The 18,594-nt window shown below is 30.1% G+C and overlaps 1 protein-coding gene across 1 annotated transcript in view; it reads right to left on the bottom strand.

Annotated features, from left to right (window-relative positions):
• LOC129988512 (monocyte to macrophage differentiation factor 2-like) overlaps positions 1-18,594 on the bottom strand; it is a 51,026-nt gene that overhangs the window by 9,091 nt on the left and 23,341 nt on the right. The window contains exons 2-3 of the mRNA XM_056096757.1: positions 18,034-18,115; positions 8,390-8,547 (exon numbers count right to left, since the gene is read on the bottom strand). Coding sequence (XP_055952732.1) covers positions 8,390-8,547; positions 18,034-18,115 — 240 coding nt within the window. The remainder of the gene's footprint in view (positions 1-8,389; positions 8,548-18,033; positions 18,116-18,594) is intronic.

Raw genomic sequence — 18,594 nt, 5'->3', positions numbered from 1 at the left:
TGTAAGCTCTTTAAAGGCATAAATTCATTTTATGAAAACTTTATATGCAAATAAGACTAAGATAAAATAATCAAGTGCGTGATGTATAACGTTTTTTGACATTCTTCTTGGAGAATTACTACAGGAAATACCGGGAAAAGATATGATATTTAGTTTAATAAGAATATCAGAACACACAGTAAAGTGACAAAAAAAAATGACATTGTTCTTAGGGAGCTGCAACGAGAAAGACCGAGAGTGGATAATGATATTTGATTTCATAAGAATATCAGGACCAATAGTAAAGTGACAAAACAACAATTTTAAATAATGCAGAAAGTTCACGAGAATTCAAGTTTCCATTCACACTGCGGCAAATCGGTTTCTCTAAGCATAAGCTACACCGTAATAGGGTCCACTTTCAAACTACAGAATGCCCGGTGGCTTGTTGTGGCTAGTTTTCATGGTGTTACATAAGAATGTGAAACTAAAATGCTAACGCGGGACAACTAAATAAATTGCAAGATTATATGAACCAGAAATTATAGAGACTAGTTTTATTTCGAAAACACAGCATAGAAAATACGAGCAAGCGATAATGTTTATTTTCTGCGACTGGGTATCTCTTTTCTGCTATCATCTTTTCAACCTCCCAGGATCTGATGTCTGCAGTCATTAAACCATTGCATATTAGTTTATTTGAAAAAAAATCATTTTGGGAAAGATTTAATTTACTGATGCATAAAATCTATAAAACGGAATCAACGAAATCTGTAACGCTAAAATCTGTATTGGATTCAAACAATGCGGCAATTCAGACAGACTGATTTTTTAATATTTAAATGGGTCTATCGTTATAGGAAAAATTCAAGCACAAATAAAAATTTATTTAATCCAAACCTCACATTTATTCATATTTATTTTGTTTATGATGGAATGTAACAAAAATCAATCAGCTGAAATCTGAAACTTTTATTATTTTATATTTATATTGATTCTTATTATTTTCACTCCATTTAGGGATTACTGCTGATATTTCCTCAGAATCAATTTTATTTTCTATTCCGCATAACATTTTTTTTATTTAAATCTTAGTGAACGTTATGGATAAAGAAGACCCCCACCTCAAGGAAACAAACCTTTTTATGTTTATATATATTCTTCTCTAAATTGTGCTTCAATTTTTTTTATTTATATATTTTATTTTTTAAGCACGCTATCTGTGCCCATAAATTTTTTTTCAACAAATTTCATTAGTTAATTTGTGACAATCATATCTTAGGTATTGTCATCGCTCGGGATAACAGCAGGATAACAGTACATAAAGGCAGTAGATTTTGTAAGATTGAATGAAGAATTAAACTCGTCACTATCTAACTTCGGGTAAACAAGTGTATGACAGCAGTCAAATGTACCCAAGGGATAATTTCAAAATTTAACTAAGGTGAAAGTAATTTTGGATCTATCGGGAGACCTGTTTTCTTTTATTAGTGGAAATAATTACTTAAACCACTCAATATTCCGAAACCTAATTTTGTTTTTAAAAAAATTCTATGCCAATTTTTGAATCCACCCGATGTTAACATATGCCAATTTTTGAATCAAAACTTATTGGCCAAGATTCGTAAAATGCATGCAGTGCAACTTCATTCAGTTTTGCCTTCATATATGCAAAACATATAATACCTCTTGATTACCTCCACATATAAGTAGTAATTAGTAAGTTAGATAGTAATTATAAATCATTTTGATTTTCTAGTATACGAAACATGCAAAGAGAAAATATTGTAATAGTCAGAAAATTCGAACTCGAGATTTTGACAGATCGCTACGTTTCAAACCTCCCATATTTCGAAAAACACGTTTTGGGAATCATGTTTGTTAGTTAATATGATAAGTGAACGCTTTTAAGCTAAGAATATGAGATTTGATATGTAGTCTTCTCACTAAATTTGTGGATTTCTATTCAATTTTTGAATTAAATCCATTCAGAGGAAATCTTATCTTGAATACAAATGAGCACGATAATTAAATAACGCAAGGAGTTAATGGACAAAATTTGGCTACATAGGCTGAAATGATCAGATCAGATTTGGAGCCAAATCCATCTAGAGATAGATTGTCGTCTGTATGTACTTTTGTATGCATAGAAACGATCATTCAAAAACGCAGTGACTAAAATAAATGGAATATGATCTTGAGAAAATGATATTGCTATTTTCTCAGAGTTTTTGTTTGAATTGGCGAGGAAAAAAAGGCGTCCAAAATGCATATTTCATTTTCTAGTGCTTGTGTATTCACTGCATGTTAGTGATAAATCACCAAAGATCACAAGCTAGATTCACGCCAATGAGAAGTAATGAATACACCAGTTTTCTTTACTATACTACAAAGCATGCAGCAATCATGCGTTATGTAAATAAAAAACTGAACACTCACGATCTTCCTAAAGGTCCGCAATTTTAGGCTAGCGGGGCGAAAAATGACATCCTTACTAGGGAATATGAGAAAATTTTGGGAGAGCTTATTTGGAAGTCGTTTCATTTTACTATAGCAGTAAAATTCTGTCGGCTTAATTAATACTATTTTTTATCCTCTCCTAAAATATTCGATGCTACTTGAAATAGTGAAATAGTGAGATAAAGATTGATTACGGTTAGTAATCAATCAGTGGCGAAAGTTGTGCTTGTTATTAATAATTAGGAATAATAATAGCAATAGTAATAGTTATGTATAATTAGGAATAGTAATAGTTATGTATAATTAGGATTAGTAATTGGAGTTGTCTCCTCAAAACTTTCTAATAAATATGTTACTCCAGAGAACACCTTACATGGCATTAGCGTACAATAGTTACGAAATATTTATGATATATTACGAAATACAAAATTTCATTAGTCCAGCTCAAAGGGTTTTGGAATGATCCTGGTCACAGACAGACAAAGGGACAGACTGATTTTACACAAAATTTCTCCATACATCTATTATATGGAAGTAAAAATGAAATTTTTATTAAAAATCTTAATACGCATCTATTATGGAATGCATACGGTTGCGTAAGAGGAGCACTCTTATCATAATGGAGAACACATTTATTACGTTGAATGCCATGGATGGGGGGGGGGGTCAACCAGTGACCGGTACTGAGCATGTTCATAGCACCAGGAGAGCATCGGTGTCCGGAGAAATCAAGATTACTAGAAACACATAATTCGAATAAATATTCAATGTTTTTTTTGTGTTTTTTTTTTTCACTTTTAAAGTCGTTATTAAATTCTAATGCATTTCAGCTCTATAGTGTGGGGAGCTGATGATCTTAGTGAAATAAATGCATGACGGATGAGAACGCAAATTAATTTGTCTGTTGTAATTATTATTTCACCAAAATATTCAGCGCATAATGGAAAATTATGTTGGCCAGACGGGCTCACCATGTGAAATTAGAATGGCATTCAGTGTTTTAATATGCATAACGTTGGATCACTCAGCTTTTTGTCTTTATACTGCAATGCTATGAAACGGTATCTTTACGTAGATATATTTCAAAACGATTGTTGAAAATGCTCTGTTGCCGAATGATATATTTTTTTGTGTGTAAAAAAAAAGAAAATTCATAACAATAAAGTAAAATAGTACATATTGCTGGATCAAAATAAAAAAATTCATTTTATCTAAGGCTACTTTTCAGACTGTCTGATCTCTATAAATTCTTCAAAGAAGATTTAAGTACGGTGTCACTCATTTCATTTTATCGATTTTGTAAAAATATAAATAGAAAGTCTCTTGGGAGCATCTTGGAACTAGAAAATTTCTGGCAAAACGTCTAAAAATATGTAGAGATGAAAAATTAATGATACAGGTCTTTCATTGAAATCGATTATGTAATAGTAACACTTGTCTGCTCATTTTCTTTGATTTCGCAGATCAGTTATCCAATGCATAAGAAATATATTTCATTTATTATATAATTTGAAAGGACAACCGTTTTTAATAAAGTTAATGTTTTGTTGTTTTTATAGAAAGTTTTTTTTTTTTCGATTATCATTTTTAAATTTAAAAATAATTATTAATTATTTTTTTAAAAATGTAGAAATATTTTTTTATTTATTCTATTTTATATGAGGGAAATAATTTAAATATCGAAATACTTTATTTATTTCTTACGAAATTGAATGAACCATCTTTTACATCTTTAAAAGGAAAAAGTAACATTAAGAACAGACAATTTTGAGATATTCTAAATATATTTTTACTGTTTTTAGAAACCTTTACTGTCTTCCTTTTACCACGTACTTTACTTTATATTAAAATATTACAACTAAAATAAACAGAAAAATATTCATGTAAGAATATTTTTAAATGCTTGCAATATTCAGAAAGTCTTTTTATTGTTTTTGTCATCTGCAAAGAAAATAGCTAAATTGAAAAACCAACGAACATAGAAAAAAAAGGAAGAATTCATTTTCTTTTTAATGAGATGTAACCGACATCATATATATATTTATTTAAAACTAGCTATCACTTGCGACTTTGTTCGCGTAGAAATTTTGATGTATAGGTATGCGAACTGACCTGGGCATCTTGCGCCTCAATCAATACCTAGCTCCGTTAATGATTAGATCATTGTGAGTGCCATCCAACCTATACACGATATCTTCTGATAAAGCGTCCTTGTATTTATTCCACAGTTGGAGGGGGTTTGATAGTTCGCAAGTTCTCACTAAAATTGCAAATAGCTCATTGTGAGCAAAACGACAACGCCGCCTATTATCGCCTTGTTGCCGCGGATACCCTGCAGGCTGCTGTTTAACGCCTCTAATACATGCTTGTGCGACATTATGCAATCGTCCCATACTATTAACTTCCACTGGTACAAAAGGACTCCCCGGCCGCTGTTTTTGGTGATGTTGCATGTTGTGGTATCTTTGCTTGCAAGATTAAACGGCAATTTAAAATCGGAATGTGCTGTCTGGCCACCCTTAAGCAAAGTTGCAGCAATGTCAGAGGAAGCTACAGCCAGAGCTATATTGCGGCCCTTGTGGAGTTGGGCTAGCAGAAGATTCAAATCAAGTCCATATTTTTTTTTAATCAAGTCTATTTTATTCATCGATCGAGATAGCTACAACAGTGTAATACACATAATTTTTAAACTTTTAATTAAAATGAAAATACAGTTGTCAACAATAAGAACAAACTGCGCATGCTTGAATTTTCAATGCCAATTGGAGTAACGCACGCAAATGTGTGAATTTTCTACGCCAGTTGGGGTAACGCAATGAAGATTGGAAATTTTTAATTTCCTTTATTCTGTTTTATTTTAATTTAAAAGTACTTCAGAATGTATCCGAAAAATCGATTAATTAACAATGTTTAATTTTAAAGGCATCAAACACTAAGAAAATAAACCAAATCGTTTGAAATAATCGGTCGAAAACATGTTAAACCTAACATCGTTAGCATCGGAAAAAAAAGACTGAAGTCTTACTCATTTGGAAGTGGGGAAATGAAAAGATTTTTGGCGGGGAAATTAGTTTTTAATTAATAAAAAATTAACTACTCAATAAACCGGAATAAATAATAGCTATTTATTCCGGTTATTATTCACGCCAGAACGGCTAATGTCCTATCCCAGACTATAATCTATCTTTGTGCTAAATTTCATCCAATTCCGTTCAGCCGTTCTCCCATGATTGACTAACAAACAGAGGTAAACAAAGAAGTGTATCGCCTATGAATATACTACAGCTCTTGCTATTTGCACATGCGCATTTTGCGGACAAGTGTTTTACGCATGCGCGAATCGTAGTAAGAAAATAATTAAAATCAAAATTATAAAACTCCTTTTTTAATTTTGATAGGATTTCAATATATTAAAACCTTCTCCAATAAATGCCGTACAAAATGGTTTTAATATCTCCAATATCAGTTAAATATTTCTCGAGTTTTTCGAGTTCAAACATAGAGACACTTTCAGGAGACTTCTTTTTATTCTATGTATAGATGCTTAACAAGTGCCAATGGAGGATAAATAAGCAAATGATTCGCCCATTAAGAAAACTAGTTATAATGTTGAAATGTTGCTATTAAGAGGCTGTAAGATTTCTAAACCTGTAATTTTTCGAAAACATTTTTATGATTTTATTTGATAGTCGAAACCATTCTGAACATTTTAAGGCATGGCACATGCGTGTATGTTGCTTAGTTTAAAAGATATAGCCAAAAATGTAAAGGTCATGGTTGACTTTTTGCTCGGAAATGTGAAGGTCAGTGGTATTTGATCGTGGTATTCGTAGATAGAGAAGTTTAATAAAGGATTTTTTTTTTTCTTATTTTAAAGTCATTCTTTGGAATACTATATTTTCAGAGCTTGCGCTCAGGATTAAACAGAAATGGTTAAGCGCATCAATATGAAATTTTCCAGGTATACTTAAACACTCATTATAAAGAAAGTCATACAGATTCATAGTATTATTATGTATACTCTTTTTCAGTGATTGCAAATATGCTAAAAATGTTTTTTTAAGCGTTATCATGTTTTAACAACATAAAAAGCTAGATAACTCCAGTAAATTTAGTAAAATATTTATCACTTTGTATGATTATCAAGTTTTATTCTTTCGGAATAAATTAGGGTAGCATTTGTTAATATAAGTTGCTTATTTTTTTAAAAACTTTGGGCGCAATCAAATCCTCTCTTCGACAATCTATACGGAACATGTTTTTTGGCACATATTTTTTAATTAATGAAAACTATTTCGCAGACTTAAAAATTCAAAATTATAAGGTTAAATGTCTTCTAAAATTGTGGTAAAAAATATTAAGTTTAAGAATTTTTTCTTATGTTAGGGCGAGTTGCATTTGACCAACTTTCGAGGACTGTTTTAGATGTTAAAGGTCCTATAGTCTTTCAATATGGAGGGTTCTTATAATCATCGCATATTTAACAATCCACTGTTAAAAACTGGACCAAAACTGGACTGGCTTTTTATTTATATAACTTGCTTTAAAAGATTTGTGCAGCTTTTGCAAAAAGCTAGAAAGCCACATTATTTCGAAAAGTTAACGAATTGCATCGCATTAAATCTACGTCTATTAACGAACAATGGTCTTTTCATGAATTTATTAGCGATTCACATTAGAAGTTTTGATAAAATAAATTCATTAATTCAAAGGCAATTCCGAATTTTAAAAAAATAGCATTGTTTAAAAGGTTTTGTGTCCAAAGTTTTAAGTAGATTTCTTGCTTATCTTGTCATTTCAGAGAAGATAAAGTTGCCACCAATGACGACATGCCTACTCAGAAATAAGCAGTGCTGCTAAAAAAATATTTCTAGAGAGAATATAGGTGAAACACAATTAAAAAAAATTATGTAGCCTTAAATTTTCAATTTCAAAGCTAGATATGAAATTCCTTGAATTTCAAACATTTCTAGTACAAATAACTGTTTCTAATTATTGACCGGAGGGAAACGACTGAAATCGTAGATTTTTTTTTTTCGGATATAAATGCTTAGGTTATTTCCCAATTTCTTTAAAATTTTAGTTTCTACTAATTCGAATCATTTCAATAATCCTAAATGTCAAATTAAACTGTCATTTCATCTTGATATACTCTGCTTGGTGTCTTCTGTCTTAAAATCCTTTTGCATGTCTGAAATCTTAAGTGTAAATAATTTAAAGGAAATTCTTACTCATAGTGCAAAACGTTGTAGCAAAATAATGAATGTTTTAGACTTGATCGATCCGCCTTTATATTATTTTTAAAAATTTACTCTTTATATTTCAATGACAATGCGTACCCAAATAATGAATTCATATTACAAAACAAAGAAAATATTGTTGTAAAATGCATTTAAAAATTTATCAAATTTAAAGAAATTTTTCAAGGATATAAAATTATTGTAAACGTTAAAGATTATAGCTAAATAAAAGTCAATTTTTTAAAATTTTAATTTGGTGTGAAGCTAATTTTTATGCAACAGTTTGTTCCGAACCTACTGAGTAAAAGCATTAATATTTCGTTTAATTAAAAATTCTTTTAGTATTTTAGAAATTTCATTAATTTAGTATTATTCATGAAGTAACTGCCAACAAAATTTTTCGATTTCAGACTTTATGTTCTATCCGGTGGAACATTTTAGATAGAAGTACAGCCCAAAATAATACATATAAAATATCCAAAATTATACATGTTAATTTTTAGTATGTCTCAATTTATTTTTGATATTCAACTTATAGTGATAAAAGAATTGCAACAAATGAAAAAAATTTTAACCCTTTTCAAAATTGTTTAACCATTTGAATAATTTATTCATTATTATTTCGATGTCGGAGGTTGGTGCGCCGAAAGAGAACCAAACGCCTTATTTTGTAGTGATTCGTGTTATTTAAGTACGCGCGTCCCACTCACTTGAATCTCCTGGTGTAGAACACGTAGTGGAAGAAAGTGGAGATGAGGAAGAGGGCCACCAGGGCTGCGCCGTAGACGAACCCGCTGATGAACTTCCACATGGTGTCCGACCGCTGCAGCAGCAGGAACATGCCGATCAGGCTGGGGACGACGGACAGCTGTTGGAGAAGAAAAAGAACATATCTCTATTCTATAAATACTCACTTGCAATTATAAATAAAACACTCGATATTGCTCAATTTTGGAAGGGGGGAGGGGAATGATATTATCTTCAGTTTTCAACAATAGCGTAACGAGTGTTGCACGAATTTAACAACATTCGGCTGATTCGTTTTGCTTTTAAGCAATTCGTAGGTTAACAATATTTCCGTTCATGCAGATTTCTTTTTAGATTGTTACTTTTATGTCCCGTTTTGAAACGACGGATGAGTTATTTGGAGCATATACCATCATTTTGAGTCAAATACAGAAAGAAATAAACGTCTGAAACACTGGACAACTCGACCCCAAAGTTAGAAGAAACTCCAGAGTTTTTGAGTTCATCAAAATGTATGATTGCAACTAACGAGGTTCTTAATGTATTATATGATTAATACATTAAAATTGTTTACTTAATTTATAATTGTATAAGTAGCTGAAATGTTTTCCAGGCGGCTTCCTCGTTTACTAACGTATAATCATGGCGCGTTTTGTGCTTATTAATACAGAGGGGGGGGGAACGATTATTGAAAGTCCCGTTCTCACCGATGGGTTTCAAAATGTTATATTTATAATGTTACTCGTAAAACTACAAAATTCCATTTATCTAGATCGATTCGTTTTGAAGTTATCGATACGTACACGCAAATACACAGACCGAAAAACCGTCTTCAACTCTTCGACGCATTAAACTACGATTTAAATCTACCAATCTGATGATAACATTTTGTACTAACTTTTTTCCATCTAACTGTGTACGATTTTTTTTAATTATCATGTTCACTTGCGCATGGACGGATGGACAGACAGACTGCCGGTTGAAAGATTTTTTTTTTTTTTAAGTTAGGAAAAAAAACATACCAATTTGGTTTTAAATCCAATTCCAAATTTCCTTCATTTTATCTTAAAGAGTTTTTGAATTATTGTTTTCAAAGATAGATAGAGAATCATGATTTCAAAAATTAGTTTATCTGACTAAGAGAAATTAAGGATTCGTCAAAAACTTTAGGCCATTTTTTTTTTTTTTTTTTTTTGACAAATACGATATTTTTTCTTTGTATATTTCGTATACGAGAAACCAAAAGCAGGAAAAGTTACTATCGTTGAGCTTTATCTTTGCATACGAGACAAAATATTGTCTAGAATTCTAAAAGTCATTCAATGCATTTTAATACAAATACATTCGGTATTTCCCAAAAGTGATCATATACTTTCGAAGTTCAACGAAATTATGTTTTATTTATCAATAAAAATTGTTATTTTGCTGCAGAAATGTTAAATGATATCTTTATTCTCTTCTCGGTAAAACTGCAGGAAACATTTTGAATGCAAAATAAAATCTTTTTTTTTTTTAATCAACAGTCAAAACGTATCCAAAAAAAAAGTTATCCCTCAAAAATTATCGGAACCTTCAATAAAAAAGTAATAAAGCGGTAAGTAATAATTAATAGTTCATAGTATACTAGTTAGTAGTTCATAGTGTAATAGTTTGTAGTTTATAATGTAATACTTTACAGTGTATAGTTATAATAATATACTTGAGTATACTGTAATTATGTAGTCGAGTGAACTGAACTAGTAAGTTTTGCATTAAAGTTTCTCCGTTCTCTGGACAGCTACCTTTTTAGTTTATTTTTTTATCCAAATATATATATATATTTTTTTTTTTCGTAATCCAGCGTCCATTTCTCTCCAGATGTACTAATTATTTTAAATCCAGCTAACGAGAGGATGTGTTTAGAGATTTTGGATAACCATCAAAGGCGAACGTTGTGGAAACTGTGCCCTTAGGATTATCTGTTGTTGCTGTTGTTGTTTCTAATCCCAGGTGCTATAGCTGCGCTATACCGCCTCCATGAAACCAAAGATCTCTAAAAAGTCCAAAAACAATAGTGGATCCCTTAAAATATCAAAAATAGTAAAATTTAAATATTTAAGAATGTGATTGGGGGAGGCTTGATCTGCCTTACACCAAGGACATTCAGGAAAGATCTCCGTCCGTGTTGGAAGGTGAAGGATTTGGTGTGTCCACTCAAAAAACGAGAGCCGTTTGCTGTTTTCTAGAGATATTCAGCCGGTGACACCAACCAGAACTCCTACCAAGGGTGAGCAGGTGGGACTCTCCAAAGTGCACTCGACTCCATCTTTTTGATAGAGGAGATTTCAAAATAAGTTAGAGTTGCATCACCATGAAATATGTCAGCTGAGGCAGTCTTAGCTAAGTTATCCGCTATCTCATTTCCATTTAAACCAACATGTGAGGAGACCCACTGAAAGTGTTTATAGAAAACCATTAGGATGATCTTGATTTAAAGAAAAAAGCTGTTTTTATCGACAGCAAGCATTTTGGGGTTATAATTTTAGAAGAATTTAAAAACGATTTTGATAAATATAATATTCCAATATGCCATTTTTAAACTCAAATTACCTAGTCCCTATGCTCTATCAAAAAATAACGCGTCTATCGCCATGTTTTAGTGTTCCAATTTCCATTTAAGATTGTTTCTCGTTTGTGCATGTCAGTCACAACCAATGATATTTTAAATAATAATATAAGATATTTTTAATAATTTTATATAATAATAATTTATAAATAATGTATAAATTTGTGATTAACTACAAATAGTGAGTTATTTTTATTAGACTGTCGCTTATTTAACAATTATATCTCGAAGGAAAGTTTTATCTATAAAAATTTTTCTTTTGACCGAACGGTCATGCGTTTCATCTGATCGCCAGAGAATTCATATTGAAACTGAAGTATAAAATTCATTACCAAATTTTACAAAACTAGAATATAAGCAATTCGAAATTTTTATTATGATAAATCTCTAATTATGTCGACCTAGATTTGTTGAACGACTTCTTTTTGTATAATACCTTATCCAATTTATATATTCAAAGGGTTTTATGATAGAATAAACAGTCAAATAGGACAAATTTTAAAATGTAGCAAGATTTTGATCTTATTTACCTTCTTTTATATTTCATACTATCCGCCTTTGGCGAGCAACCACTTCGACAATCTTAATGCTCGTTAAAATTTTAATAATTAAATATTTTATGTAACTCCTATTTTAATAGCTTCTTCATCAAAATATTTTAAAGCTTCAAATTTCGATAGTCATATAATTCATTCATAATATTATAAAGGCCTTCAGCCATAACGTAAAATGTATCTCTCTCATTTTCTATTAGCTACCGTAGAATTTATGCTTTAAATTAAAGTGGAAATGGTTAAATTGCAATTAATATAAGAGCATTTCTTACTGAAATGAAGCATTTTTTTTTAAATATGAGTACTGAAAACAGAGTCGCTGAGTATTTAAACCTTATGGGCACTAAAGAATATATTTCTTAATTTATGTAATATCTCAAGAAGTTTTCTACAAAATTTTCTAAGATTCATCATGAACAGGTCAATTAATAAACAATGTTTAGTTTTAAATGCATGAAACTCTAAGAAAATAAACAGAATCGTTTGAAATAATCGGTCGGAAATATGTTAAGCCTTCAAAACCAAGTCCGTATCCGTTGAAAATAGAGTTATCAATAATCAGAACACAATGCGCATGCATGAATTTTCTACGCCAGTTGGGGTAACGCTATGCAGATTAGAAATTTTTAATTTCCTTTATTCTGTTTTATTTTAATTCAAAAGTACTTCAGAATGAATCTGAAAGATCGATTCATTAACAACGTTTAATTTTAAATGCATCAAACATTAAGAAAATAAACAGAATCGTTTGAAATTATCGGCGGCCGAAAAATGTTAAGCCTAATCCTCATTAGCGTGGGGAAAAAATGCTGAAGCCTTACTCATTTGGCGGTGGGGAAATGAAGATTTTTTTTGGTGGGAAAGTTAGTTTTTAATTAATAATTAAAATTCTAATTAAAATTTCAAAAAAATGGACCCTAGGTACACATTCCCGACCTCCAAGGTATACACGTACCAAATTTGGTAGCTGTAGGTCAAATGGTCTTTTCGGTAGAGCGCCAACACACACACACATTGAGCTTTATATAAGTATAGATTAAATTGAAACGACATAAAAAGTTATCGAACATATTTTTTCGAATACAATACTAGTAACAAAGGTTTCTCTATAATTTTCTAAAATGTATTATCATTATCGCAATCACAGAATCTCCAATGAAAACACCTCCGTAGATTCTAAAAATATCTCAACAATAACCAACACTACAATTTAAAGATCTCAGATTCCATACTTTTAAGCATGAATCTGAAAAGCTATTTTAAAGTGCAATAATATTCTCAAATAAAAAATGAAATGTGTATATAAAAGTTTTATTTCTTTGTCAAGCGATGAATTGCACTTGATAATAAATAGTAAAATACTCAATTAAATAAACCAGAAAGAACTGTTGGTTTGATCACCAAAAACAATCGTCTTCAATATCCTTAAAGATTTCATTCATATAAACAGTTTTCACATAAAAATCGATTGATTAAAAACATTCCACGAAAAGGTCGCGATATTGACTCCTTGGCAGACGCCACGCTGACAAGTTAAAAACGATTGGAATGCTAAAGCAAAGAACTAAATTAAACTTCTTATTCTTTGAAAATCATATTAATAAAAACCACTTCAATAGTTGTAATAAACTGAATTATAACGAGTCAATTTATTATTATTAAAAAAATAATTTGTAAAGATATTGAAGACGTAAGATACGAATGTATTTAACGAAAGAAAATAATTGAAGAATAAAATCTATTTTCAGGTTTGACTTCGAATGATCCATTATAAATTCGAATTACAAGTGATATTCAAATTTTGTTAGTAAAAATATTCAAAGGACCGGAAAAATATCCGAATTACCGATTCATTCGAATTAAGTTTTTCCAATCAACATAATTTCGTTTTATAAAAAAATGGGAAATAGCGTTCGATGGAAAAAGTAATAAAAATGTTAAACATAATCTTATAAGTCTAATAAAAAATTATTTCTTTTAAATAATATTCTCCTTTTTAATTGCACATTTATCAATTATTGCTATAAATATTGTCTCACACACATAAAAGTATATCTAAATACTTAAAAAATAAGAAATTATCATCCGACAGAAAAAGTAATACAAATGTTAAATACATTTTATAAGGTTAATAAAAAGAAAATTATTTCTTTTAAATAATATTTTATTTTTTAATTGATCATTTATAATTTATTGTTATAAATATATCTCTAAATCAGGTTTTTGTGAATCACAATAAGCCCCAAACGCCTGCAATTCTAATTTAAATTCATCTGTTAATTGATAATCAAATTCTGAAAATATAAAATGATATATTTTCATCGAAGATTGAGAAGCTTATAAAATTTCAAGCTCTACACATCGAGAAATGAGTGTAAAGTTTGTTACAAAATTCTCTCTTCATAAACGTGAAACAAGTTAATATAAAAAAATGTAAAAAGAGTTCGTGCATAATGTTTATCTGTTCCCATTTTCTATTTTTGACTCTTTTTTTTTTTTTTTTTTTTTTTTTTTTTAGTTAACATAAAATCTGGTTTTTAAGTGTAACCAAAATTCAATCAGAAATAAAAGGGCATCCAGATACGAGTTTCCAGTCAGAAACTTATTGGCCACGATCCCAATTTTTCTGTTTCTTTTCTCCCTTGTTCCCCCCCCCCCCACAACTCATTCCATTCTATTCCTCTGACACGTAAGCTGAATCTTTCAGCAACAAAAATCTCGGGAAGAATCTCTGGTACTTCCTTTCGAATGTCGACGGACAATAGATGGGCACGGAAGGGTGCTCGCTTGTTTTAACCTTCTGCAGGCACGGAGCAGTTATGCCGAGAGGAAATTAGCTCATTCCGTTTTTCTCAGAACTTTTATTTTTTGCTTCCTTTTCATTCTTTGGAATTCTCGCTGAGCAGATTAGGCAGACAAAAGCTTGAGAAGTATCAAAATAACTTATAACCAAGGCTTTAAGAGACCATGTGACGTATAGTCACGCGGCAACGCATGTGATCTAAATATGCACCTAAATATTTCCCTATATAATATAATGAGCACGTGTCTTTTACTAATATCAGACGTATCTAAGTTCATGTGATGTCACCGTCATGTGACAAGCATGAATTTTGCATGAAATTAACATTTACTCTATATGACTGTATGGATATATGCTTATCAACCTGAATCTTACACCATGCTATAACTCAACGTTCGTTTGCCTTTTATGTAAATTTTTGAAACAAAAAAAAATAATTACAAAATTCCTTTATTCCATTCCTGAAGAATTTCAAGTAACGAAGAAGCTTATAACAATGCATTATTTAACAGATTTTTGTTATTATTGTGAGAAAAAAAACAAACCACTTAAGCTTATCAGTCTAGACTAAAGCTTGAATCGGCAAAATATGTTAATATTATATTGCAGACTGTAATTTAAGTAGCAGTCGTAACGTGTAAAATTATTTGTAATTTCAACAGTAAATATATTTAGTTAATTTGATAAATTAAATGTGTAAGTTATTACGAAAAATAAATGAAGTATTTTATGACCGAAATGGAATTATATTATTAACGAAAATATAAAGAAATGAATAGTTGTAGCAAAAGAATTGTTCTTAACACTTTGAACAATAATTACAAGACGAGTAATGAATAAAATTTGAGCGATGCGCTTAACGTGTAATCTTGAATTGATTATTAACAGAGGCGTCAATATTTTCAAATCGTTGCATTTTTTATGCAATTCTTTATTCCATTTTTAAATATATAATAATTTATATATTAAAAAATGCAAATATATGGAAATTATTATATAATAAATTATTATATATGGAATATATAAATCATTATATATTAAATATTAAATTATTATATATGGAAATATATAATAATTTCCATAATTTAAATATATATAATTAAATATATTCCATTTTTCTTGGAAAATACTTTTTCCTAAGTGCACTAGATCTACGAATTACTCTACTGTCTACAAAAACAAAATTGGAATACAGAACATAGCTTTTATTTTAATGAGTAAAGGTACAATACAAAAGTGAATCGAATTCTATGAATAATAATAACTAGGCCAGAGAATTCTTCAGAAGATATTTTTTTTTAATTAAATATAATTAAGTTTCTTTTTTGAATTTTTAAAAAAATATGAACTAGATTCTTATAAACGAAAAATTGAGAAAATGCAGGTCTTTTAATCACCTTTTTCATATCGATTTTTATTTATATTAGCAATCAAAAACAGAAACAGCATGATGTATAAAAACATATTTTTTTAGGTTCCCATTACAGATTCTGTTCGATCCATTTTACCATGATTTGTTACGATGGAACGAAAATCAAGTAATTCCATTTGATTTAGTATTGCCAGATGTCCAGTTTTTCTTATTTTGTTTTATTTTCTATCTGCTCTCGAAACTTCCATTTAGTGACTCGAGTCACGTAATACCGCTATTAACTAAGAGAGTTTGATTCTTTTTTCTGGTGCATTATAATACCATTTAGCTTTTAAGAGTGTATCATTTGTTCAATAATATGTTCGATTCGGAAGCCAACACTTATCACCCCCGTCATATGTTTTAGAATAATAATAATGATTATTATTATTATTATTTTGTAATAGTCTGTTGAATTTTATACTTGATCTCTCACACAAACACAAATGACCTTCTATATTTACAACGCGCATTTCAAAGGTATGTATTTGTTTAAAAAATACTGGATTACTTCTTTCACATTTTGGAAAAAATAAAGACACCAGTGTATGGAACTCAGAAGGTTAATGCGATCTAAAAAAAGCAAAAAATTTTATTCTTGCTTTCCCTAATCTCTTAAGAACAGAATACGATCAGTACTTTTTTTCTTTAATTCCAATTTTTCTATCTAATACGCAATTTATATAAGAAAAAAAACTATTTAAACTATTTGGCTATTCTTTAGTTAAATGTAATACAGTGCATATCAAGGTAATTGTTTTTAAATTCTGGTAACCTCAAAGGAACAAATTTGATAAATTCCGAAAAATGCCTCATTACGCAAAAATAATTTTATACAAATGCTATTCGTAGAAGTTTCTGGAATAATTTTGACATAATATAGCAATAAAAATGAGATTTCAACATAAAATTCTTGCACTTTTAAAGGTTTTTTTTTCTTTTTTATATCTTAATTTTAATATTAATGAATTTCTTTCCTTTTTATAAAAATAATATATATATATATATATATATATATATATACTTATTTCTCCAATCACTATTGTTTTTGGTGTATTAATAGCTTTAAGTCTACATTCACTCATTGTTCTTTCAACAGCCCGAAACGAGCAAAAAGTCCTTGTATGATACAGACGATGATTTGGCTGGAATGTGAGTAAAATGCATTTGATTGATAGTGGTTCCTAATTTAATGTTTTCCTACGTTTGCTTTGCCTTGATGGACTGTTTGATAGAAAAGTAACGTGGAAGAGAAACGAAGACAGAATTTTGGAAATACAGTACACTCCCGAGTATCCGGCTCACGACTATAAGAAATAGTTCTTTTTTATCGTAATTAAATAAGGGAGGCAATGCGTCTATTAAGGATGTCTTTTAAGTCATCTATTAAGGACTCTCCCCAAAACTAAAAACTCTAAATGTCGACTCTTATCTTAGGGTTACCTTTTCATATTTGTGTAATCATTTACCAGTGAAAAATGAAATCAGTTTGAGCCAATTTTCTAAAGAATTAGGCCTCTGATTTACGTTAATGTTTTGTTTATATTTCCAGCATTTAAGTTGGGCATTACAGAATTTATGTTAAAATGTGAATAATTTATATTCGTTAACTTACTCTTTCCCTAATAAATTTTTGAAATGTGCAGTGCAGTATATAAACATATAAAAAGCTACCAGTGCAGGGCCTTCTATTTTAATTCGACACGTTAGCGGCAGCTGCTTCTCTGATTCACCGGACCACGGCCGCGTTCACATTCTACGTAGCTTGAGATAAATGGAGGATTTAGTACTCAATAAGAAATGAGAAAATACGTTTTATAACAGTGAGTTTTGGTTTAAGAATTTTGTCTTCTGTTATGGATGGGCAAAGAAATGAATTCATAGAACTCCGACCTATCCGCCTTTTTTGTTATCCGGCCTTCCTTCCACCACATTAGGCCGGATAGTCGGGAGTCAGGAGTGGTAAAGAGATGCAGTTTTCACCATAAATGTTGGCAATAAAATATTATTTTGTTAATATTAATGTATAAAAAAGAAAAACTTTTTAAGAATTTAATTATTAATGTGCTGATTCCTTGAAAAAATGTTCATACCGATAACTGACATCCTTAAATATTAGTTTAGACAAAGAATAAAGAATTGAATAAACGCTCCAATTCAGATAAAACTGTCGAGAGGCAGAGATGGTTAAATAATTTTTTTTTCTTGAGGTTTAAAATTAAAATTCTACTTACAGCGTGAGTAAGTACGTTCGCTATGTGTTCGAGATCCGTGGGGATGTAAGCCTTGTTCCCAGAGGCCCTGGCGTTCATAAACCTGAAAAGACATCAAAAATCATTTGTTGTCGTGACATTTCAATTCAAAATACGAATTTCAATTCTGTCCTTCTATTTTTGGGAATTAATGATACTCTTAAAAAGAGAACAATCTCAAACGTTTGAAAAAAAATTGAATAACATTTTCTTTCGATTTTCTGTTCCTTAAAAATCTTGTCCAGAGTAAAAATAACTGTGTACCTTTTTAAAAACTACAAATATTTTTTGTATATTTAAATTCATATTTTTTAAACTCTACGCTAAAGGTTACCAAATGAAAATGAAGAGCGCCTATTTTAGGAAGACTGTCTTTCGCGAGATGCTGAGGTCGTAAACATCTTATAAAGACGCATCCTCAAAACAGATCATGCAGTCTCATGAAGTGGAAGTTCGGGCAGAAAGAATAAAAATAAAAATTATTTGCGCTGATTACAAATTCGCAGAAGTTCAAATCGAACCAATGGCATTTAAGACTTTATT

Source organism: Argiope bruennichi, chromosome 10 (genome assembly GCF_947563725.1).
Source record: "Argiope bruennichi chromosome 10, qqArgBrue1.1, whole genome shotgun sequence".
Taxonomy (NCBI): domain Eukaryota; kingdom Metazoa; phylum Arthropoda; class Arachnida; order Araneae; family Araneidae; genus Argiope; species Argiope bruennichi.
The sequence above is the reverse complement of the archived record's forward strand: the minus strand, read 5'-3'. Positions and strand labels throughout refer to the sequence as shown.